This window comes from Kogia breviceps, chromosome 2 (assembly GCF_026419965.1).
Source record: "Kogia breviceps isolate mKogBre1 chromosome 2, mKogBre1 haplotype 1, whole genome shotgun sequence".
In the NCBI taxonomy this organism is placed as follows: Eukaryota; Metazoa; Chordata; class Mammalia; order Artiodactyla; family Physeteridae; genus Kogia; species Kogia breviceps.
This window is the reverse complement of record NC_081311.1, coordinates 63618793-63643420: the sequence shown is the minus strand read 5'-3', so window position 1 is coordinate 63643420 and position 24628 is coordinate 63618793. Positions and strand designations below refer to the sequence as shown.

At 46.2% G+C, this 24628-nt stretch overlaps 3 protein-coding genes across 3 annotated transcripts in view; 1 reads left to right on the top strand and 2 right to left on the bottom strand.

Annotated features, from left to right (window-relative positions):
- The window catches only part of COL13A1 (collagen type XIII alpha 1 chain), an 86670-nt gene extending 82495 nt beyond the window's left edge, over window positions 1-4175 (top strand). The window contains exons 37-38 of the mRNA XM_067025463.1: window positions 1824-1862; window positions 3724-4175. Coding sequence (XP_066881564.1) covers window positions 1824-1862; window positions 3724-3726 — 42 coding nt within the window. The 3' untranslated portion in view covers window positions 3727-4175. The remainder of the gene's footprint in view (window positions 1-1823; window positions 1863-3723) is intronic.
- Window positions 1-24628, bottom strand: part of TYSND1 (trypsin like peroxisomal matrix peptidase 1) — a 1185869-nt gene that overhangs the window by 1057213 nt on the left and 104028 nt on the right. The gene's annotated exons all lie outside the window — the stretch shown is intronic.
- Window positions 1-24628, bottom strand: part of AIFM2 (apoptosis inducing factor mitochondria associated 2) — a 130029-nt gene that overhangs the window by 16846 nt on the left and 88555 nt on the right. The window lies entirely within an intron of this gene.

The following is a 24628-nucleotide window of genomic DNA, read 5'->3' as shown; positions in this document are numbered from 1 at the left end:
TTTGAACAGAAGAGAAAAAGTTTTTTTTAAAAAAAAAAAAAAGATGCTGTGTGACCCTGACAGGGGACCATAGAGCCCCTTGAAGGGACTTTTTAGGACCACACAGGCAACACGAAGGACGGCAGAGCAAGCAGCGTTGCAAGCCTCCCCTTCCCGCCGCGCTCCCCACCTTCCCACCCCACCCCCCTTGAACCCCCAGCATGCAGCGCGCACCGCACAGGCGCCTTTCTCAGCCGTGGAATCTCCCCCACCCTCCGCGGCACCTCTGTTAACCAGCAGCCAGGCGTCCCCTCTGCCGTGACCCTTCCCACGATCTGAACACTTGAGTTCTGCCGGCTGCAGCCCTGGCCTCCCTGCTTCTCACCCACACACTGTCACTCCCCTCTGCCTGCCCAGCCCTCGTCTGTCCCCCCTGCCACCATCCACGTGCCAGTGGGAATGCCCCTGTGGTCCACGGAGGCTCCTCTCCCTTCCAGAGACCGTGTGAAGTGTCGCATTGTGGCGGGCTGGGGAAAGAGACAGAGGTCATCATGGAACCCTGGGATGCACCACCTTGCCCTGCAGACCCTCCCCGACCCACAAGGGACAATGAAAGTTATCTTGATTTGGCCTTTAATGCAAACTGGCATTTTCTCCAATAACATTTGTGTGTTACTTTTGCTGTGGAAGTGTACATGCCTTGCCTTTCTTGTTTCTCATTGTTGCTGTTCGCCGTCTCCTGCACTGCGTTACTGTGGACGTGGGGCGGGGCTGGGGGGGCTGTTGATCAGGAATTTTAGTACAAGGTAACTAGACTTCTGCGGCCCCCGTACAGGGCCGGCTGTCTGCTGGATGCCAGGTGAGTAGTTTCGGCACCTGTCATGGGTGGATGAGTAGGTCCAGGGCAGAGGGCGTTCCCATTCCGGCTTCGCGGGGGCTGACCACTTGCTGCGGTCCCCTGAAACCCCGTGTGCATCTCTTTCTCTGCCCTGGAGCCTGGGATTCTAAAATCTGGGCTGCAATTCTAATAGACCCGGACTGAGAACCAGGTCTTTGCCCTCGTTCAACCTCACCCTCCCCACCTGCCTCTCAGTGGTTTCTAGGTTCCCGCAGGGAGTGCCAGAGCAGCCAGGATAGCGGGGCCCGAGGACACTCGGGACGTCCTGAGGCTGCAGGTGCTCTGGAGGTGCACCAGCAAGGGGGACAAGCGGCACCCGGTGGATTCCCATTCCACCACTGCCTCTTCCCCCCAAGTCCCCAGCAACGGCTGTGCCAGGAGCCCCGCCTCCTTGCTGAAGGCACCTCAGGCCCACATTGCAATGCCTGTGAAATCACCCCTCCTCCTCCTTACTGATCACCAGATGTCCTCCCCCAGCTGCTAAGGAAGAGAGAAAAGATCAGAGAACGGGAGAAGTGGGGGGTGGTCGTTTCATAGAGCCGCACCTTCCCCAGGTTTTACGAAGGAGGAAACCGAGGCCCCCAAGGCCCCAAAAGCTGAGTGAGGCCCACGGGCACCCCGCACTCAGTACAGCCCAAGGGGAGACCAGCAGACCTCTGGTCTGTCCTCTCCACGGCATTCAGGTCACCTCTGCTTGCTGAGCCCACAGGCTAGCATCTTGGCCTTGCACTGTAACTACATGTGAGCTTGGCAAATGGGCAGACGGGTGGGCTTGCTTCCTGCCTCATTTCGGCTCGGCCCTGGGGTAGAGAAGAGAAACAGACTATATTGGGGGGCCGCACCCTGATCAGCCGCCGCAGTGTTTGTGGCCCTTGTTCCCCCTGTCCTGCTGCTTGGTGGGCCATCTCGCAGAGTCTGAGCCGTCTGCCTTCCTTCCTCACTGCAGGGTGAAGATGGCTTGCCAGTCCAGGGCTGCTGGAATAAGGTAAGGTTTCCCAGGGTTCTAGTGCCTTGGAGCAGAGGTGTCCTTGGGCTCCTTTCTCTATGGTGGGATAAAGCATGCACGGTTTCCATTCTGGGTCTTTTCTGCAGATGAGGTAGCAAGACATGGGTCAAAAGGGAACGATCCCACAGGCAGGGTGCCCATTAAACATCTCACTCACTGCACAAGATTGAGAACATTTAAAAATGATTTTTTGGGCTTCCCTGGTGGCGCAGTGGTTGAGAGTCCGCCTGCCGATGCAGGAGACACGGGTTCGTGCCCTGGTCCGGGAAGATCCCACATGCCGCGGAGCAACTAAGCCCGTGAGCCATGGCCGCTAGGCCTGCGCGTCCGGAGCCTGTGCTCCGCAACGGGAGAGGCCACAACAGTGAGAGGCCCGCATACCGCAAAAAAAAAAAAAAAAAAAAAAAATGATTTTTAAGGCATCCACAAACCCGAGTGTATGAAATTTCCATGTAGTCACACAGATGACATCTTTATACTTTGTGTGGTTAAATTATACAATACTTCTCCTGCAAGGAGTTCTAAACCATGTTTTTAAATTAGTTATTATTAGCTAGTGTCATAGTGTTCATAGGAGGCCATTTAAGCCATTATCCAGATATAGGAAATCTAAGTTGTTTAAACTATAAAGTCACATAGATTCTATACCTCCTCCTAGAGATTGGCCAGCTCACCACTCTACCTTGCCCCTTGAACTTAAGCTGTCAGCGCTCCATGCTTCTGCACATGAGACCTGCAGCCCAACCTCTCTTGGGTTCCCAGAATTCCTACCAACAATGAGGTTTCATTTGTTCACACTTGCCCCTGCATTTGCCATCATTAAAGCCATCTGACAGCACTGGGCTGTGCCCTTGCATGCAATCACCCCACTCATCCAGGGCATCCAAAGTGCAAGGCTCCCCGGCATGACCAGGGCCACTGGTTTGCTAATCCAGAAGCCCAACTCGGTCCTGGCAAAGGTAGCAGCTGCCATGCAGTCCCACCCGCGGCCTCCCTCCACCTTGCCTCCCGCTCAGAGACTTCCTGCCAGCCCTTTATCACTGAAGTCTCAAGGTGTGGGTTCATCCTCATTAAAGGGCTGGAGTCCACTACCTGCCTGAGAGTTTATGCTTAGCTAATCCAGTCCTGCCCAGTGACAGCAGTCACACTTACAATGAGATGAATACGATTCTCCGGCTAAGTGCCCACAATCTCATTAGTTCACGGGATTCAGTAAAAGCAATGAAACCACCCAGGGACCTACAGCACCCCTAACCAGAGAAAGAGAAAGCTCAGCCCTCAAGGGAGATGCCTCCCCAAGAATCTGTCTCTCTCGCTGCGCCTCGCCCTCTCGCTGAGTTCCTGTAAACCTAGTTAGCTCCAAGAAGAAGGAAAGGGGTGTGTCCCCTAAGAAAAAAGATTTTCTTCTTCAAGGCTGCTGTGGATGGTTAGGAGATAGAAATGGTTGGGCTTAGCAGGGGAAGAACAGCCTACGCTCGAGAGCTACAATGTCTGGGAGAAGCAACTAGAGAGCCTGGTGTCTGTTGGTTCACACCATAAATTCATTTTGGGAAGATGCAGTTAATTCAACAGCCAGGCCTCCAAAGGCAGCATAGGGAGAAAGTGCCCTCTAGTGGCCGGGATGGGGAATGACTGGAAAGAGAAAGTGGTTTCCCACCCTCAGTATGCTGGAGAGTCAGCACCAGGGTCTTGGAACAAAGGGGGTTCCTGGCTCCCCCAGTTCCCCTACTCAAAGCTCCCATCCAACCCAGGACAAGACCCACCTCGTTTCCCAGAAGGGAAATAAACACTCACAGACCAACCGACACTAACTCCGTGTTGTTTTGTGTTTGTTTTGCAGTGATGCCTCTAACCTGGGATTGGCCTGTGTGTGTGTTTGTAAATAGAATATTTATTTTTATACAGTTTTCACTTTTTGAAAATGCCCGAAGTATGATGCATCTTACAGATTATTAAAAAAAAAAGGAAAGCCTGCATATTTTGTACAGAAAATACCAACCTCTTCCCTTTTGTTTACAAGATGTTTTGTATACGTCTAAGACTCTAATACACTTTTCGTTAGTGAGTACGGCTGTACGTTTGCATGATATTTGTGCACACTTATTAAGTATTGAAGCTTAATAAATTATTGTGTTCCAGTGCCAAAGGGGGCCAACCAGCACTCAGGTGCTGGCTAGTTTATGTGTGACTTCAGAGATACGTGGAGTTCCATGGTGTTTGCTAAGCTAGGTGTGTCTCAGAATATTTTAAACTCTTATGGATTTTCATTATTAAAAAAATTAAACATGGCAATTCTTGATCCTGATTCATCACTAAATTAAATACATTCTTTTCTTGTGAAATCAGGAAGTCCCAGAAGTGGGGGTCCTCAGAAGTTTAACGGTCTGAACCATTAAGTCCAACAGACGGAGGGCCGGGACTGTACTAAGCAATGTCTATTATAATGTACCCCAAGTTCATTACAGTGCCACATGAGTATGTAAAGTTCAGTTGTGCTGAAACCTTCGAAGCCCCCAAGGTTACAAAGGGCTACTTGCTACTGCTTTTGTTTTTTGGTGCTTTTTTGGTTTGTTTTTCTTTCTTTGGGGCTGCAATCACTAGTAGCAGCTATTGCTGATGATGGCCATTCATTTGCTATAGATTTGCAGGGTCTACTCACAACTAGCAGTTGAAAAGTTTGCAGCCATTCCTCTCCAACAAAGAACGCTCAGAAAACAGGAATCTGGGCAAGATATTGGCAATCTGAAGCTGTTTTTATTTTTTAAGAAGCAGAGTTTTACGGTTTTCTGTACCGTTCTTAGTATAATGCTTATAAAGGTCTTGCTGCTTATAAATAAAATAAACCTATTTTAAAGACTAGGTAAGTATTACCTATGGGGCAGCACACAGGTTTACTGTTACGTGGTACAACATAATTGGTGCTTCTAGAGGGCTTGAAAATAACGAAGTACTTGGGTAATTTAAACACCCCCCCACACTTTGTTTGCCCTTTAATTTGTCTTTATATGTATATCCTTTCATCATAGACAGTACAAAGTCACACTGAAATGGAGACCCTGTCCACGCATGATAACACAAACTCTAAATTAATGAGCTTCACGTTCGTGGGACCCCTGCCACATTGTGGGGTGAGGTCGCACTCACAGACTCTTGTCTTCATGGGACCCCACCACATGCTGCCCAGACCCCAGGGACCTTACCAGCATGCTTACCAAATATCCACTCAGATAGTTTGGAAATCAGACACCTTCCTCCCCTGAGTCTTGGCTTCCTTGTTTGAAAAGTGAAGCAGTTGAATTAGAGCTGCCGTCTGTGGTCATCTGTCCCCTCCACTGGTGGCAGAAGCATGAGAGACCCAGACCCCAGCCACCAGCTGGTACACGTTTGCTCTTCCTACTGAGGGAGCATTCCAGGATGCCGCACTGAGCCCAGGGATGTTCCTCACCCAGAGCCTGCTCCCCAGAAGCTCCACCAGGCACAGTGAGGGCAAGCCTGGCCCTTTCAGGGGATAAGACAATATTTTAATTTTCATTTCTTTTAAACTCAAAAGAATCAAATGAATATATAATCATGAATCCAGCCAGGGTTATATTTATCTTTCTACCAGAGCAGTCATAAAATATAATTTTTTTGTATTTTTCCGGAGGAAGGAGTCCACACAGGCAAAAGTGCCCAGAGCCCCTGAAAGGCGTAGCACAGCTCTGCCCAGCCTCTGCTCCTGGAGATGTGCTCTTGCCCTGGCTCCACGGACTTATGCCTCCTGCAATGCCACCCTCCTCACCATTTTCTTTTGCTTCCTCACCTCCACCCCCTCATCTGAGGTCCTGAGGAATCAGAGTGTAACCTGGTTTTCCTAGACCCACCGCCTCATTCCCTTTCAGGGTCTCACTGGAGCAATCAGAGCCCATCGATGATCTCAAAATAGAGTCAAACATAAACTGGAAAGATCCAGAAACCGAGATTCTGTGTTAACTGAAGACCCTGAATAACTCTTGAGCAAACCAAAACCTTACTCTGTTTCCATCCTGGTGTTATTATTCGTTTATTTATTACACCTCAGCTAATAAATACCACAAAGGATTCAAAGTCACTTGCAAGAAGACAGATAATAAAATAGAAATATGTGTAAAGAAAAGTTTAAACGTCAGAGTCAAGGAAAAATAAATCAGAGGCAGTGGCAGGCGAGCCCGGGACAGGCGGGGAAGAACCTCACACATTTCACCCCCAGGGGCCTGGTGGACAGAGAAAAAATACAATCAGCCCGGTTTCAGCGTCCACACTGCCCTCCCCTGGGGGGCAGTTCACTGAGGCTGGACCCCGTGTACACACATTGTCTCCCCCCGGGGTTTGGTGCCTCGTGTATCTTCAACCCGGACACCCTCCCCATCACAGGGCTGCAAGTGGCACACCCCCAAACCCCAGGCTCCTGACGTCAGGGAGCCCCAGGCCTCACTACTTGGACCTTAACCCAACTCAACTCCATGTCAGATGGGTTAGAAACAGGGAGACAAATGGTCAGGAAGCAGGGGGGTTCGGCACTCATGCTGGCAGACAGAACAGGAAGAGGCAGGTGCTAGGGGGACGGTGCAGGGAGGGGGGGCGGGTGCCTTGCAGGAGGGATGGACGGCGGGGGCAGGGGGGCCGCACGAGGCCCTGGTGGCAGAGAGGGCTCGGGGAGGTTAAAATGCTCACTCTGGTCCTGGGGACTTGCAGCCCGCCTTGTTGAGAGCTGCTCGCTCAAGGAGTGAGTGAGGCACCAAGCCCTACCCGGGGGGCAAATCACAGCCCTGTTGGTGAATGTTCTCTGGGACCTGCAGGCAGCTGGTCTGGAGAACCACCTTCTCTGGTTCGCTCCCCTCCCCGTGCTCTGGCACCAAGCGCACCTTGTAGCCGGCACTGTCTGCCTGGAGACTTGCAAACACCCAGCTGGACAAAAGACTGAGCCAGTGCCCTCGTGGGTGACAGTGTAACAGAGTCCTCTAGGCCCAAATAAGGACTCTCATCAAGGTCAGCCACTTGTGCCTGCGCAGTCATGAGGCCACAGGAAGCCCCACCTCGCTCAGGAGGTGACGGCCCTTCCACACACCCCACTGCCCCATCGGTGCCTCCCCCAGTGCTTCCTTCCTGCCTGGCCTCCCTTCCCGGGGCCGCTTCACCTGGCAGAATGGAATACCACAGACGTGGGGGGGTGGTCAGGGTCAGCCCGTGAAGGGGGAGGGCACTGGCTAGGAGTCGGGAGCCTCAGCTGCCAGCCCTTTCTATCTGGCTAACTATCTGGCCTGGGGCAACGCACTCCAAGTCTCAGTTTCCCCAGGTGTCAGTGACGGGTGACCTCTGACATCCTGAAACCCCCTGATTCCACTGACCATTCGGCTCCTGGGAGGACTGGGATGCTGGAGCATTCCATGCCCCTCTACCTAGAGTCATTTTTGGCTGTGACAGTATTGTGCATGGAGCTGGCCTTGCAGATCTGTGTGCCGCATGCGTGTGCTTCGTAATCCTGAGTGACAAGACTCCTGGACTTGCCCTGGGGCATGGGTGAGTAGGGCAGCTTTCCTGGGGCAGCCGTGGCTGCAGAGGTGGGGTCTCTCATAGAGGTGTCCACGCTTCTGCATTCGTCAGCAGTACAGCTTTAACCCCCCGGCATGCAGCTGGAGCCCCAAAGCCCCACAAATGTACAGGGACACTGCTGCCTTCCTCGCACTAGGCTCTCGGCTCCCCTCCTGGAGCACCACACACATACCCACAGCCTGGTCTCGCCCCCTACCCAGCACCTGGACACACTCTCAGGCAACTCGAGATGTCAAGCACCTAAGACTCCATCCACACCACCAAAAAAAGGGCAGGCCACTGATGAGTGACCCAGAAAAGAGGAGGAAATCCACACGGAGACAGAGGACAGAGAAAGAAGGGAGGGACAGGGAGGAACGGCAGGTCATTTCTCCAAGGAGGGGAACTTTCAAGGGTGAAGTTTCCTTGCAGCGGTGGAGGACAGGGAGGAGGGTGCAGGGAAGGGAGCTGGATTTTCGGCCAAGGCAGAATTCCACATGCAGTGACCCTCCAGTTCCTAGACCAGCCCTGCTTCTGAGGGGCCAGAGCTGAGCCAGGGACGTAAGCCTTGCACCACGGGGGCCTCCCCAGCAGAGCTTCCCTTTCCAGGTCTACTCACTGGCCCCTGCATGCACCCTCTGCTCCCCCCCTCCACACCTGGCCCGTGCAGGGCCCTGGGCCTGGAATGCCATGATTTCTCACCTGTCAAGGGTCTATCTACCTCCTTCTAAGGCCCAGCTCAGACTCCATGGCCCTGGGAATACCTTTCTGGGTTCCTCAGCTAGATGAGTCTCCCTCCCTGGAACGACCAGGAACTCTGTCTGCTTTTCTTCCTCCACCTTCTATTAGACTAGGATAGTCAGTCTCCCATATTAGACAATGAACTTAGTGGAGAAGGACTTTCTCATTCACTGGGCTCCTGAGGGACCTAGCTCAGGTCTCCCTGCCAGGGCCCTGGCCGGGGCTCATAAACGTCCCTGACCTGCTGAGTTATCAATCTACTTTATTAAGCACCTACCATGTGCAGGCATTGGGAGGCAGGTGGGGCTCCTAAGGACCGGAAGACACAGCCAGCCCTCCAGGAGTTAACGGGGGTGCCCAGCAGCGCAAGGACTGTGCTGAGTGCTAGTGAGGGCGCATCTGAGGAGGCCGCGGCCGCCAGCGTGGCCGGAATGAAACGAGGCCTGGGGGGTCCAGGAAGGAATTAATAGCAGGGAAGGAGGAGCTGACTGCTGCAGACGGGCCCCTCCCTTGCCTCATCCTCCTCATAGAATCTTCCAGTGGGCCGGATCCTGGGCCACCCAGCTTCTCAAATCAGAGGAGGGCAAACAGGATTGTGGTGGAAGGGGACAGAGAGGTCCAAACTGGGAGGGTACCTGCCAAGGTCACCAGGTCAGTGGGACCCCCGGCTCGGGGAGGTACCCCTACCTGCCCATCACCTGCAGGGCTCTTCCTCCAACACCCCCTCTCTCTGCCTCCTCAAGGGCCAGAGTCCATGGTTAGTCGCCAAGAAGTGAAGCCGGGCAGCCTGAGCCTTGGGGAAAGCGCCTTCCCCTGGAGGAGGGTGAAGACCGAGCGGCCTCCGGACAACGGGTCGCGGGCCGAACCCTTCAAGGGGGTCTGGCTTGAGGGGGTGATCAGAGGGTGACCACGGGAGAACGTGGGACACGTGCGCTCTCTAAGGGCCAGCGCTCGGCCCGCAGAGCGTAGGCTCACCCCGCCGGTCTCCCCAGTTTCTGCCGCGACCCTGCAGCTAGCGCCCTCTGCTGTTGCTGCACCGCAACGGCGCTGGATGCCCTTTGTTCAGGGAAGAATTGTGGATCTTTGAGCGACCTCTCTGCAGAAGGGGTCGCCAGCATTGTCACACTCTGACCTTGGAAGCCTCCCCAGGAGGCTGCGGCCAGAGGCCGGTCACCTTTCCCAGCTCCTTCTCAACAGATTTCCTTTAACTTTCTTTGGTGCTGCCACGATTAACCCTTTAACTTCCTGGGTTCTTTCAAACATCATAAGCTGACCAGCGTATCAAGCTGCAAAAGCAGACAGCGTTTGTCTTCGAGAGGAAGGCACAACGGTGTAGTAGAGGAGAGAAGCCCATGAGCACTCCTGGGCAATAAGCTTGGATATCTGGGCTGGCCCTCAGAGCCAAGGGCCTCACGTATCTGGTCTGCAGTCCTGAAACGATGGAGAGAGGCAGCAAGCCACCTATTTGCAAGAGGATCTGGAATAAACCTTCATCCTTTAGCAAAATTGTTGAAGGGACAGTGCCTGGAAATTACCCTCCACTGCCTTCCTTCTCCCTCGGTCACCATATGCAGAGGCTTGGTGGGTACCACGGGGGTTTTATTGCCAAATTAACCAGCTGCCCAACGCTCCTTCCATCCCTGGGGCCATGGGAGAAATCAAAAGCATCCCTATATGACATGATACACGAGGACTTTCAATGACTCAGAGGATCCTGGACATCTGCATACAGTCAAATGGTCTGTGTCACCTGCCAGCAAAGCACCAGCTCTGAACCAACAACATTGGAAGAAGACAGATCCATCACGGCCACCTTTTAAAGAGGAAACTGCTGGTGCCTGGGCTCACTTCACTGTAGAAATGCAGTGAAATCGCCCGCTAAGACACATTTTTCTTGCACTCCGCTCATTCCAAAGACAAAGTGTTTTATTGCAAAAGTCTGCCAAAATAAATGTGCCTGCAGCTCCCCCAGACAGTGGGAAGCACTCTGGCCTGGGAGGAAGGAGGTCTGCATGCTGGACCTGACTGCCCGGGGCCGGGTGGGCGACCTTGGGCAAGAGCCTCCCATGCTCTGAGCCTCCACTCCCTCCGTCATCTGTAACCTGGGGCGGGCTCTGCCTACCTCACAGGCCATGGAAGGACTATCTCCATGAAAGGAACTGGAACACGGGAAAGGGCCGTATAAAGGTTCGACAAAGAGATGGTTAGTATTCAGTTCAGGGAAAAACCTTGCTTTTTGTAGCCAAACCTCAATTAACTGGAGTCACTTGAGAAATGGTTCATTAAAATTTCTGGCAAAATCAGGGTCAGAGCAGGCCCTCTCGTGTCCACACAGAGGGCCTGCTTGACAAACAGCATGGACACTGAATAATGGAGATGTGGAAATGGTGGCCAACCTGGTCGGGGGGCGGACAGGATGGATGTGGACTGTCCCCGCTCCCCAGGAAGTTGCCTTTTAAAACTAAATTTCCTAAATGTTCATAGGGTTTTTATTTTTTCTTTTCCCTAAAAAGAGAAGAATCAGCAAATTTTTTAAATCTTTCTTTAAAATTCCAATTACCCATATCCCTGGTTGAATGAGGATTTTTCTCTTTTGCTGATTCCAAGATAAGGTGTGTTATTGGGAATTCCGTGGCAGTCCAGTGCTTTCACTGCCGAGGGCATGGGTTCCATCCCTGGTCAGGGAACTAAGATCCCTCAAGCTGCGCAGTGCAGCCAAAACAAAAACAAAAACACAAAAAACAACCAAAAAACTAAGATGTATTATTGATTCTGGGCCTGTACCCAATTCCCCAGCAGCCCAGCCCCACTTCTTTTTTTTCCCCGCCCCCCTTCTGCTCCCCACCTGTGCCCTCTTGGACACTGAGGCCGAGATTCCCCATGCGGTCAATCTGTCATCTTAAGTTTAACAATCATTACCTTGGTATTTCAGTAGAAAAAGTTCAATTGCACTGCCTCTTGCAGGAAACTTCAGTGCAGTTAACTGAAGGTTTAATGTATTTTTAAAGTGAGTCAGAACCTAATTCTCCGAGTTGCATAATGAAGATCAACAGCTTATCTGACTGATTGTATAGATTAGGGAGTAGGAAAACAACGGTTTCCAAGAGTAATTCCTCAATGATAAAAGTGCTCATGAATTACTTATTTTCCATGTGGTAATTATTTTTGGTAAGGACCTATCCATACTGCAGGCAGTGGGTCTTTTCTATGGAAGGAAAAAAAAACTACCTGCATATAGTTCGCTGATGGTTTAAGTTTCCTAGCCGTTCTGTTTTGATGTTAAGGCGAGATGTCTTCTTTTTTTTTTTTTACTAACTGTTGCATTTTTCCTACGACTTTTAAAAAGTTATTTCCTGGGCTTCCCTGGTGGCGCAGTGGTTGAGAGTCCGCCTGCCGATGCAGGGGACACGGGTTCGTGCCCCGGTCTGGGAAGATCCCGCATGCCGCGAAGCGGCTAGGCCTGTGAGCCATGGCCGCTGAGCCTGCGCTCCGCAACGGGAGAGGCCACAACAGTGGGAGGCCCGCGTACCGCAAAAAGAAAAAAAAAAGTTATTTCCTCCAAGCTCTCCTTTGGGTCAAAAGCGCCTCCTGTGAAGGCAACCTGGTGCTAGGTTCCTGGAGTGAAGCATCCTACACCCTGTGCCCACCCTAGGTGTCCCGAACAGCAGGCTGTCCCATCCTGACCCCTGCAGGGACCCCTGTCATATCCTAGTGCCTTTTACCAAAAAAGAGGTCATCTTTCAATGGGCAGGACCTCTCCTAGCTCCAGGTCCGTCACTGGTCTCCATGGCGCCCCATCTCCACATCCCTGCAAGTGCGCTGGGCTTGTGTCTCCTCCCCTTGTCAAGCAGATGGTGAGAGCCTAGAAAGTTTCTACCTTCTTGCTGCTTTTGTCACTTTCACAAATGGTTCCCAAGGCCTCTCATCAATCTCTGACCCAACCCCCGCAAGGGGTAAGACACCCCCCACCAGCCTCTCAGCCGGGACGGTCTTCTCGGCCTTTCCTTTTGGTGGTCCCTGAGGATTTCTCACCTTCTTACCTTGCATCCACCCACATCCTGTTTTCTTCATTTTTCAGTTCTCCATTCACTCCTCACCCTCAGACCACTTGGCTCCCTCCATTCTCCCTCTCCTCCTCTTCTTCTGCCTCCCTCCCCATCCTCTGACCACCGCCCCCCCCAGCTCCCCTACACTTCCCGCAGCTCAGTCCATGAGCATGTTTTAGCTCGTTTGAGCTCACCGCTGCAAAGCGAGGCCCCTGGGGAGAATGATCTGAAATCTGGTCAACGGTGTGTGACAGCTTTTTTTCCTACCAAATTCTCCTAGTGCCTTTCATTTAAATAGAGTCGTTGACAGATGTATCATTCACCTGTTATGTTCCCCATAAGAAGAGAAAACCACACCTTTGTTTTATTTTATTTCATTTCGGGTTTCTATTCTGAGTCTGATAAAACATTGTTTTTAGGACCTACTAGTGAAGAAATGCTTTGTTTTCTTTGTTTTCTGGTTTCAGGGTCATAAGCAAAGTCTCTAGGGTTTTCTACTGGTTTAAGTTCAATAAGTCAGAGAAATGTCTCAGTATAGACCTGCGACACGCCATTTCCCCAGAGGAAGGCAGCAGGCTATGGCGCAGAGTTTCCGCTTCCTCACCCTTAAAATGAAAGGGTGAGACTAGATGTAATATTCTGTGATTCCATAATTCAATAGCTTTTTTGCCGATTTCAACAGATCAAATGCATTTTTCCTTATGCCTATCAGGGATTTGTTTGGTTTGGTTTGGTTTTTAACCATGTAGGTTTTCTAATTTTAAAGAGGGGTTCGGGGCATCCCTGGTGGCCCAGTGGTTAAGAATCCGCCTGCCAATTCAGGGGACACGGGTTCGCTCCCTCCAGGAAGATCCCACATGCCGCAAAGCAACTAAGCCTATGCGCCACAACTCCTGAGCCTGCGCTCTAGAGCCTGTGAGCCACAACTACTGAGCCCACGTGCCACAGTTACTGAAGCCCGCACGCCGCACGCCTAAAGCCCGTGCTCCACAACAAGAGAAGCCACCGCAATGAAAAGCCCGCGCACCGCAACAAAGAGTAGCCCCCGCTCGCCCCAACTAGAGAAAGCCCGCGCACGGCAACAGAGACGCAACGCAGCCAAAAATAAATAAATGTATTTTTAAAAAAGAAAAAGAGGGGCTCTGGCTCAAGCCTGGGTTGAGAAACATTCCCTCCCCGTTGAACCTGGGTGGAAAGTTGTTTTGAACAAGGAGGGGTGACAATTCCCTGTGCCGATTTTTTCCTTTTCCTTTGTGAACCCACTTGGTTTCCTTCCATGCATGAATTGCTGGAATCTGGGATGAGGTCTCTAATACATGATGAGACGTTCAGAGAAACCCAGTGCCAAGTATTTGTGGCAGAAGTCATAAGAGCTGATCTTTTTCTTAAAAACCGACTCTGGTTTATAGCTTAGCTAAAAGCAAGCCAGCCAATTCCGTGGCCATCCAAGACCCCCATGAAAGACCCTCAGTGTTTCCCATGAATGAGCAGGGGTCTGCAGGGTTCCTGCCACCATGGCCATTAAAGTTCAGTGTGTGCTCCAGAATGATCAATGTAAGAAGGTAAATCGCTAAGTGGCCCTGTTGTTGTCCTATGGCCAAAGGGGTGTATAACTGTGTTTAAGAGAAAATAGCAGCTGTGCCTTATGTGCTACTGGAAGGCGTTACTGCAGGTTCACGCAGGACGAAGTGATGTCTCTGGGAATATGCCTGTGCGTGGACCATGTAAAAACACGTGCCTTCCAAACCCCTGCCCAGCAGGGGTTGAGGCAGAAGAGAACAACGTTTAACTATACCAACTGGCCAAGAAATATGCTGTATGCTGTTCCCTGGCACACAGACTCGGAGGAATTGGCTGGCTCTCTGTTGGGACACAGTCTCCAGTCCCCCTGTCCAAACGTTAACCTAATCATAAAGCTAGCAGGTCCCCACTTGGAAGGAGGCCCTAAAAGAAGTCTGGTTTCTCCAGCTGAAGTTTTCTGAAGTAGCCACTCATGCGGGCATCCCTTACCAACTCCTGAGGCACTCACATTGGGCTCTTCAGAGCGAGTGCATTTCTGAACGTCAGTGCTCACAGCTCCCAGCCCATCCATCCACAGCACTGCCCGTGGAGGAAGACGCCTTCCTGGGGAGCTGGAGACCTGGGGCCTCTTAGGCTTCTGTCACCAGCCTCACAAAGGCATTCAGTGGAGGGTGGTGACCCCAGAGCATGACAGCCCAAGGTCTTAGCTTCAACCTTGGCCTCTCTCTACTGACCACAGGGACCACTTCTGGGCAGAATCCCTGTGCCTCAGATCCTACTTTTCTCCGATAGCCAGACTCCACCTAGCACCACGGCCTTTTACATTCATGATCTAAAAAAAAGTCTCCAAAGAATTTTAATTACTCCAATTTAAGTTTCAAAGCTTCCTTTATAAGAAACGTTATAGAATCTCATATCATATTGCAGCAATTCAGCAAAAATGCCATTTTACCAGGAAAGAAACCATGAAGGGCAAAATGCTTGATTCCCTTATTCCCAGCATTACCTTTCTGCCTAACTGGACTTTGCAAACTTCCACTGCAATCCCAGGCTCATCTTTCCAGCCTGTTTATTGAAGCAATTGGGTTTTATGCATTTGTTAATTTTACACTTTCATTTAAGCTTTTTTTTTCTTGTGATTTGGTACATTTGGGGTACAATGTTTAAATGCACAGTATTTTATCTCCATGATGAGGTTGATAATGGAACAGAGTTTCTTTTGCTTCTCACAACCTTCAGATGATTTCAGAAATGTTTCAATCTTACACACCCATTGATATATTTTGTGCTGCAGCTAACTTCATACATGTAAATATCTTCTGTTATATCTTGGTATTTTAAGTACTGCCTCTTTTTTAATTGTGATCATTATCACTATTATTCTTTTATCATTCTTAATTTTGGATATTTTTTCTGGTGCACTCAATTTATTTTTCTAATCACCTTTGATATTTTGGAATTATGTTAGTATTCTGGGTTAATAGACATAGGAAAGCACTTTGCTTAAGCAGTGAGCAATCTCTCTGATAGATATTGACATGAAAAGATCAGTTCTTTTAAACACTACCTACATGGTTTTCGTCTCATTATCAGGTGCTATTTCAACAAAACTTGTTTCTCTGCTGGATTGTTCTGTCCTTCCCATTTCTGACTTTGATTTTTAATTTCCTGTGATTCAATTTGCCAATGCCCAATCATACCGGGTCAAAGACAGCTTTCTGCCCTGGCAGTGGGGCCTTCGCTCCATTTCAATAACTTCCAGGCTACACGTGAACCACAGGGAAAACATCCCAGGTGGTCGGGATGTGCCTAAGGACCTATGACTAGATGGTTTCACAAGTGGCTTCTTAAGTGTTTTGAAGTAGAGGGCAGAGCCCCCGGCTGACCCATACCCACATCTGTTTGAAACCTCTTGCCTCCCACTTTGCCACATCTAGGCAGGCCACAACCTGGCATCTGAGAAACTCTATCCCAGTCACTGTGACACCAGGGTAAGGGCCCTGAGAGGGGGTCAGAAGACCCAGTATCAGTCCCAGTCCTGCAGTGGTGCAGTAAGTGACAGCCCTTTCTGGTCCTGGGTCCCATAAAGTGCAAAGCTGGATATTCTTTGCAACTGGAATACTCTCCGCTGAAAACTGTAGCTGAGCAAATGAGCCTATTCCTTGAAATGTAGCTTTGCTACTCCCAGATGTGGGTAGGATTTTCGCAAATGAGTACAACTACTCTTTTAAGTAGAAAGCCCTACCCCCTGGAAACCCACAAGGGCCAATGGCCTGAACCACAGTATCCTAAGGCTCAAAGGTGAACCCAAGAGAGTGATGTGGGAAGATCAATTACTAATTATTCTAAACAAAGGCTCTTTTGGAGAGGCCATCAAGCTAGAAAGATGAAACAGTAACTGCCTAAATCAGCAAAATGGTTAGGCAACCGTTAGCCTAATGCACTTAAACTCGTAAGGAAAAAAAGCGCCAGAAAACTCCCTGCCAAAACTGTGGTCCTTCCTGTCTGTGTCATCCTAGAGTTTTATATGATATTTTGTACTTAATATCTATGGTGTAAACACTTTCCATTGTAAAAGATGTAAATGTGAATTATATATTTTCTTTTTGTCTTTTCTAAAATGGAAGTTGATCTAAGTAATAAATTACAAATCATCTACATCTTGTTCTTTTTTTTTTTTTCCCAGAAATTATATACCTTTAACATCTCTCAGAAGGGAAAAAGAGCTTCATGATTAAAGAGAGTCTTCATTCCTAGCTAATGGAAGTAAGATGGTATCATATAAAGAGGAAAGGATTAGGGCTCAGGAGAGTGGGTTTTAGTTCTGACTCTTTCATTAACAGATGTGAGACTGGCTAAGTCACTTAACCTCTTGGCGCTTCATCTAAAAATGAAAACAGCTGCCACAGTTGTTTTTAAAATTTGAAAGGTAGCAGATGCACATGGAATTACTAAGTCTTAACTTTCATTACGCCAACTGGCTGGAGTATAAACATTTTATATAAGGGAGATTTCTGTTTAATATTTTATTTTGCTTAAATTCTATTTGGGGACAAAACTAACAAGAAATTGAATGTGAAGTTAACTTTTTCCATCGATATGTGTAAGACCCACCATTAATAACCATAATTATTTTATTAGCTTTAAGAGCATTTAGGGAAGAAATAAATTTCAATGATTTTTAATGAAATACTCAAACTTTGAATATGTTCTTGGTTTGACCAAAATTTCTTCATCGGTGTCAAACATCACATAAAGAAGACTTCTACCAAGGCTGAAATTACAGTCAAGTGACCTGGAATTGACAATCCATCCCAAGTGGGCAGGAATTCCCAAGGCGGGTGGAGCCAAGGAAATCCTGCATGTAATTCCATTAAAGCTGAGAAGTGCCATCTTACCCTTTGCAGATGACCAAACTGAAGCTACACAATTCAAAAGCAAGCCATGATGAACAGTGAACAGGTTCCTTCCCACTTCAGCTGACCAAAAAGGCTTGACCTTGGCTTCCTACCATGTCAGAGTAGAAACAAGCCTTGGAGATCATCTCCAATCCCCTCCTTGTGTATATAAGAGACAGAATTTTTGTGACTCAACATCATGGTCTGGTCTCTCCAACTCATGAGAAAGACGGCTTGGGATAAAAGGACCATCCAGGACTTTCTCTGGGGCTGTGGCCCCTCCCTCTGTGCCTGCTGTTCAAGATGATGCTGGTGGAAGGCGGGTGAGAGGGAACTTGCTTCATTCACCTTGTCACCTATGTACGGGCCCTCTGTCTTCAAAATAAGGCATCGGAAATACAGCCATTGCATTGAATAGTTTGGGGGTCTGAGTGAGGGGCTTCTAAAAGTAAAAACGCCTACCTCTCCCCTCCTTTTCCAAAGAGCACAGCAAAACTACAACCCAGGAGATAAGAGTTCCAGGTCTGGCTCTGCCATTAAATGTGACCAGGAACCCTTCCTGATCTGAAATGGTCACACGGGGATGAAGCATATGTAAAAGCACCTCTCTGCTTTCTGTTTCCTGACATTTTATTTCCCACCATCCTCCCCCCCACCCCCAAACTTCTCTCAGCTCCTTGATGCAAAAGTGGTAAAACAGATAAGTACTTTAGATAGATAGCTCTGTGATTTCTAATGATTAAACCCTACAGTGCAGGGCTTCCCTGGTGGCACAGTGGTTGAGAATAATCCGCCTGCCGATGCAGGGGACACGGGTTCGTGCCCTGGTCCGGGTGGATCCCACATGCCGCGGAGCGGCTGGGCCCGTGAGCCATGGCCGCTGAGCCTGCGCGTCCGGAGCCTGTGCTCCGCAACGGGAGAGGCCACAACAGTGAGAGGCCCGCGTATCACACACAAAAAAAACCCTACAGTGCAGAAAACAGCCTTTAAAAAATTAAAAAAAAAAAAAAAAAAAAAGGTTTCATCTGTGTTTTGTTCTTGTTTTAAATGACTGATGTTTAAAAGTGCCAGAGAGCTGATCTGTGTAACCAAATCTCAGAAAGACACAGAAAAGAGGAGTGGCTGAACTTTTTCACAAGCAGTCAGGCTACAGAAGGATTTTCTGTTAAAAGATAATATTTAGAAAAAGATATACAGATATAAAAATGAACACATGTTAAAGATTTTATTTGACTCATATGATGAGGGAACCACACCATCGTTTTAACCAGTCCGGAGGAAAAGTTTAAAATGTACATATTTATGTAAACTAGTGGAATGTTGAGCTGAATTACAAAGGGAGCAAGGCCCATTATTACTATCAGGACAGAATATACATATCTGTCCATCACCTACAGCTTACAAAGTGTTGCAAAGACAGTGAACAGGTCTAGAATCTGATAACGCAGAAGGATAAGGCTGTAGATGAAACATAGTTTTCCATGGAAACACAAAAATATTTTTTACAATTGTAAAGCAATACTCTGCTTTATTTAATACCCAGACTTACTTCACCGACATTAAAACCCATGATCATTTTCAACTTGTACGTTATGCTGGTAAAAGTGTAATCAGGATAACCCTTGAACAGATATTGATGGAGCCCCATATCTGAGCATTAACCTTCTGACCCCTGTGAGCTCTGGGCCCTCCCCCTCTCCCTGTTCATTGTCACCCCACCTCCACTCCCATTTAGCCTGGGGCTAAGAACTCTTGACATAAATAACTAACTCAGCAGAGCTTATCAAAAGCAGATGTAGTGGAGGATGTTGACCCTGGGTCTCATAGCACTCATCACTGCTAAGGAATAAATCTCTACATTTATATGGCTCGAGTTTTCCCTCTGAATTAAAGACCCCTGACTCTTCACACTTGTGACTTAACTAGGAAGGCCCTCTTTGCTACTGGCCCCTTAATTCAATGTGCTGACAGTTAAGATGCTCTTAGCATAATGAATTGCAGTCTCTCTTTTTAGAACTCATAAAGCCCCCTCCGATGATGTTTTATGTGTATCACCCACCTGGCCTTTTTAATCTGGCTGGCAAATTCACAGTATCTTAGTCCTGAAGACATCTTAGTCCCCCACCCCCTCCACTTTTTTCCAATATTAATTTAATTTAAGTGGTCACTGTAATATTCTTGCCACAGCTGAACAGTGGTTTCCTTAGGACGGCTGGATTTCAAGTTTAAATAATAAATCAGAATATTCATTCAAGATGGGGCTGTGACACTAACAAGGGATGTGGCCTGCACTAGCTCTTCATCTCCCAAAGCCTCTACTTCTCCAAAAAAGTGAAATCACGGAACTCAAAATCTCTTCTGATACTATGGTGACCTACAGTGATACCAGGAGATCCATTGTGGTCACTGGTATTTTTATATGATATGACTATAGTTATCCTTGACAGCTGTAAGTGTGGTAGAAAACAGCGTACTACCTCTCAGAGACAAGATTTGTAAAGTGGTAATTGAGGAGAGATTGGTTTGGAAAGCACCAACACATAGAGATCTCTTTCCCAGCTCACGCTCCATTTGAGAGAACAGTAAATTCCCCAAAATGAGCTGGTAAATGCCCTCTCCAGGGATTCTGAGCTTGAACAGGCCTTGAAAGAGTCTGAGTACCGAATATTGCAGAAGTAGACTGTTTACCTCCCTGGCTCTTCAAGAGTGAGGATAGGTCATGCTGAGTTAAATGCAGTCTCATTCAGTCCCTCCACCTCCAGATTCTCACTAGCAACACTGGGTGTAAGAATACAATGTAAATAGAGAGAGATTCAACAAAAACAGGGGCCTGGACTCTTCAAAAATATCATTGCCACAAAAAACAAAGACTGAGGAACTGATCCAGAATAATGAAGAATAAAGATTAAAGAGACATGAGAACTAAGTGGATCCTGGGCCAGGAAAAAAAAAAAAAAAAAAAAAAGCCATATAAAATTCATTATAGGGCAATTGGAAACATTTGAATATGGTCTGAGGCTTAAATAGTATTGTATCAATGTTAAATTTTCTGTTTTTACAATGGTATTGTAGTTATAGAAGTGAATATTCTTGCCCTTAGAAAATACACACTGAAGTACTTAAAAGTAAAGGGGAAGGATAGCTACTGTTCTCAAATAGTTCAGAAAAAAATAGAAAGGGATAAAGACAAAAATAAAATAATAAGACAAATGTGGGAAAATGCAAACAATTGGTAAATCTGGGTGAAGGGTATGCAGGAGCTCTTTATACTACTCTAATTTTTCTTTAAAATTATTACAAAAAATGTATTTGAAAAGAAGACAATGTAGGAATAATTTCAAAGCGTTGAGACAGAATAATTTTGAACCTAAATTTTATATCCAATCAAACTATTATTATAGTATTAGAAAAAAATAAAGACATGTTCAGATGTGCAGGACTCAGAACATTTCTTAGGCCATGAACTCTCATTGCAATTATTACTAGAAGGTGTACTCCAGAAAAAAAAAAAGGAAAAAGAAGACAGTTCTGGTATGTGCATAGAAATGCAAACCACACAATGAGACAACACTTCACACCCACTAAGATGGCTGTAGTAAAAAAGATGGATAACTGTAAGTGGTGACAAGGATGCAGGAAAAGTGGAACCCTAATAAACTGCTAATGGGAATGCAAAATGGTGCAGCCACTTTGGAAAACAGTACGGCAGTTGCTCAAAAAGTTAAGCACAGGGCTTCCCTGGTGGCACAGTGGTTGAGAGTCAGCCTGCCAATGCAGGGGACACGGGTTTGTGCCCCGGTCCGGGAAGATCCCACATGCCGCGGAGCAGCTGGGCCCGTGAGCCATGGCCGCTGAGCCTGCGCGTCCGGAGCCTGTGCTCCTCAACAGGAGAGGCCACAACAGTGAGAGGCCCGCGTATCGCAAAAAAAAAAAAAGTTAAGCACAGAGTTACCAAATGACCCAGCATTTTCACTCCCAGGAATATACCTAAAAGAATTGAAAACATATGTTCACACAAAAACTTGTACACTAATGTTTGTAGTAGCTTTACTCATAATAGTAAAAAAGTACAAACAACCCAAATGTCCATCAACTGATGAATGGATAAACTGAATGTGATGTATCTATATAATGGAATATTATTCAATCAAAAAAAAGGAATGAAGCACTGATCCATGCTACAACATGGGTAAATACTGAAAACATTATGCTTTGTGAAAGAAGCCAGATCTACCAAAATGCAAAGAAATACGAATTAAAACAATAATAAAGCATTCCGAATCAGATTATCAAAAAATTTTGTTTTATAATATTAAATTGAAAAGAATAAAAGGAAACAGATACTCTAATATACTATTAGAAAGGATATAAATTCAAGACAGTTTGGCAACATCTCTCAAGCTTTTTAACATATCTATTAAGTGAAGTTGAAATTCAACTGAAAGAAAACTACCACAGAGAAATTTTCACATATGTTCCAAAAAGGAACACACAAGAGTATTCACTGTAACACTGTTACAGAAAAACAGAGAAACAAATCTAAATTTCCATCAGTAGAGGAAACATTTAAAAATTCTGGCAGAATCCCTTCTGTAGAATATTAAATGGATATTAAAGAGAATAATGTAGTACTAATGTGAAGCTAGCTCTAAGATACATTGTGAATTGAAAAAGCAAGTCATAGAACATCAGAGAGATGATGTTACTTGTAAAAAGAAAATAACTGTATATGTACTTATATGTATGTAGCTACAAAGAAATAAAATTGGAATTATGCGCACCGAATATTTAACAGTAATTAACCTCTAAAGGGAGGGAAGACTCATGTGCTAGAATGAAGGAGAGCTTTATTGTTTCCTCTCCACTTAATAATTATTTTAATTTTTTACAGTAAGAATGTATTCATGTATTCTGTACTTTTTAAGACAAAAGACAGGAAAGAAAAGTAACCTGATTGAGGGGGAAGTGTACTAATAGAAAAAACAAAGTGGAAGGAAATACTACAGTGGTAATATCTATGGTGAAATTAAGGTTGATGTTCCTCTCTCTCTCTCTCTTTCTCTCTCCCTCCCTTTCTCTCCCACTCTCTCCAAAGTTTCTGTAACAAAATTCCAAACTTGCTTTTGGAATGAAAAACTTTTTAAAAAATGTGTCTCTAGACTGGACAGTAAATTCCCTGAGCACCTGGTATTTCTCTGACTGGCCTCCCAAAAGTAGCCTAGCCCTTCCGAATAGAAACCTAAAGATCCATGCATCTTTAGGGAAACGGGATGGGGACATCTTTTTGTATAGCCGTTCAGAATGGTTTCCATCAAAACAGTTAAGTAAACGTACTATTTTATTTTTTTAGATTATCATGCAATCATAAAACCATATGATAATGATAAAGATGATGATGTAAAACTGTTTACACAGGGAAATGTTTCTGACAGTTTTAAGTGGAATGAAAATAAGCAGGAAACGAGATGGTAGACGCTAATTACATATGGACAAAATTAACAAATGTAACTCACAAAAAAAAGTTCCTGATGTAGAGTGACAGGATTATGATTGATTTTTTTCAATGTTTCTCTTAAAATTGTTCTAACTGAAGATAAAAACCACTGGGAAGAAAAGGAAATGAACAGACAATAAATGGGAAATAATTTCTTTGGAAGACAGATATTGTCTATTAAAAGTAAAAACAGAAAAATTTGGATCCTTAGTCCAGAAATTGCCCTGTGTACAACTTCAAAATATTTTTCAAAATACTTTATATATCATATATCAATATATGAATAAAATATATATGCCTATGGATTACATATATTATAATTATATAGAGAGAGACAGAGAGAGAGAAAAGAATACTCACTATAAAATCGTTTGTTATAAAAAAAGTAGGAACAAACTTAAAAGTCCATCAATAGAGGAAACAAAATTTTTTTTTTGATTTGTAAACAATATATCTGATAAGGGGTTAATAGCCAAAATATACAAAGAACCCATACAACTCAACATCAAAAAAGCAAACAGCCCAATTAAAAAAGGGTCAGAAGAACTGAACAGACATTTTTCCAAAGAGGACATACAGATAACCAACAGGTACATGAAAATATACTCAGTATTGCTAATCATCAGGGAAATGCAGATTAAAACCACAGTGAGAGATACCTCACACCTACCAGAATGGCTATTGTCAAAAAGACAGCAAATAAGTGTTGCTGAAGATGTGAGGAAAAGGGAACCCTCCTACACTGTTGGTGGGAATGTAAATTGGTGCAGCCACTATGGAAAACAGTATGGGGTTTCCTTAAAAAGCTAAAAATAGAGTTGCCACATGTTCCTGCAATCCCACTCCTGGGCATATATCTGGAGAAAACTTTAATTCGAAAAGATATGTGCCCCCCAATGTTCACAGCAGCACCATTTACAATAGCCAACACATGGAAACAACCTAAATGTCCATCAACAGATGAAAGGATAAAGAAGATGTGGTATATATACACAATGGAATACTACTCAGCCATAAAAAAGAATGAAATAATGCCATTTGCAGCAACATGAATGAACTTAGAGCTATCACACTAAGTGAAGTAAGTCAGAAAGAGAAAGACAAATTAATCATATGATATCACTTATATGTAGAATCTAAAATATGACACAAATGAACTTATTTACAAAACAGAAACAGGCTCACAGACATAGAAAACAACTTATGGTTATCAAAGGGGAAAGGGGGTAGAGGAAGGATAAATTAGGAGTTTGGGATTAACAGATACACACTACTAAATATAAAATAAGTAAACAACAAGGTCCTACTGTATAGCACAAGGAACTATATTCAATACCCTGTGATAAACTATAATGGAAAAGAATATGAAAAAGAAAATATATATATATAACTGAATCACTGTATTGTACACCAGAAAACAACACAACATTGTAAATCAACTATATTTCAATTTTTAAAAAAAGATGTGGTATATATATAACATAATACTACTCAACCATAAAAAAGAATGAAATCGGGCTTCCCCGGTGGCGCAGTGGTTGAGAGTCTGCCTGCCGATGCAGGGGACACGGGTTTGTGCCCTGGTCCGGAAAGATCCCACATGCCGTGGAGCGGCTGGGCCCGTGAGCCATGGCCGCTGAGCCTGCATGTCCGGAGCCTGTGCTCCGCAACGGGAGAGACCACAACAGTGAGAGGCCCGTATGCCACAAAAAAAAAAAAAGAAATCTTGCCATTTACAACATGGATGGACCTAGAGGGTATTACGTTAAGAGAAATAAGTCAGACAGAAAAAGACAAATAATGCATGATTTCACTTACTGTGGAATCTAAAAAACAGAGTAAATGAACAAACATAATAAAACAGAAACTGAGTCATGCATACAAAGAACAAACAGGAGGTTGCCAGAAGTGGGGACAGTGTAGGGGATGAGATAAACAGGTGAGGGAGATTAAGAGGTACCAAAAATAAATAAATAAATGTGATGGCAGTAAATA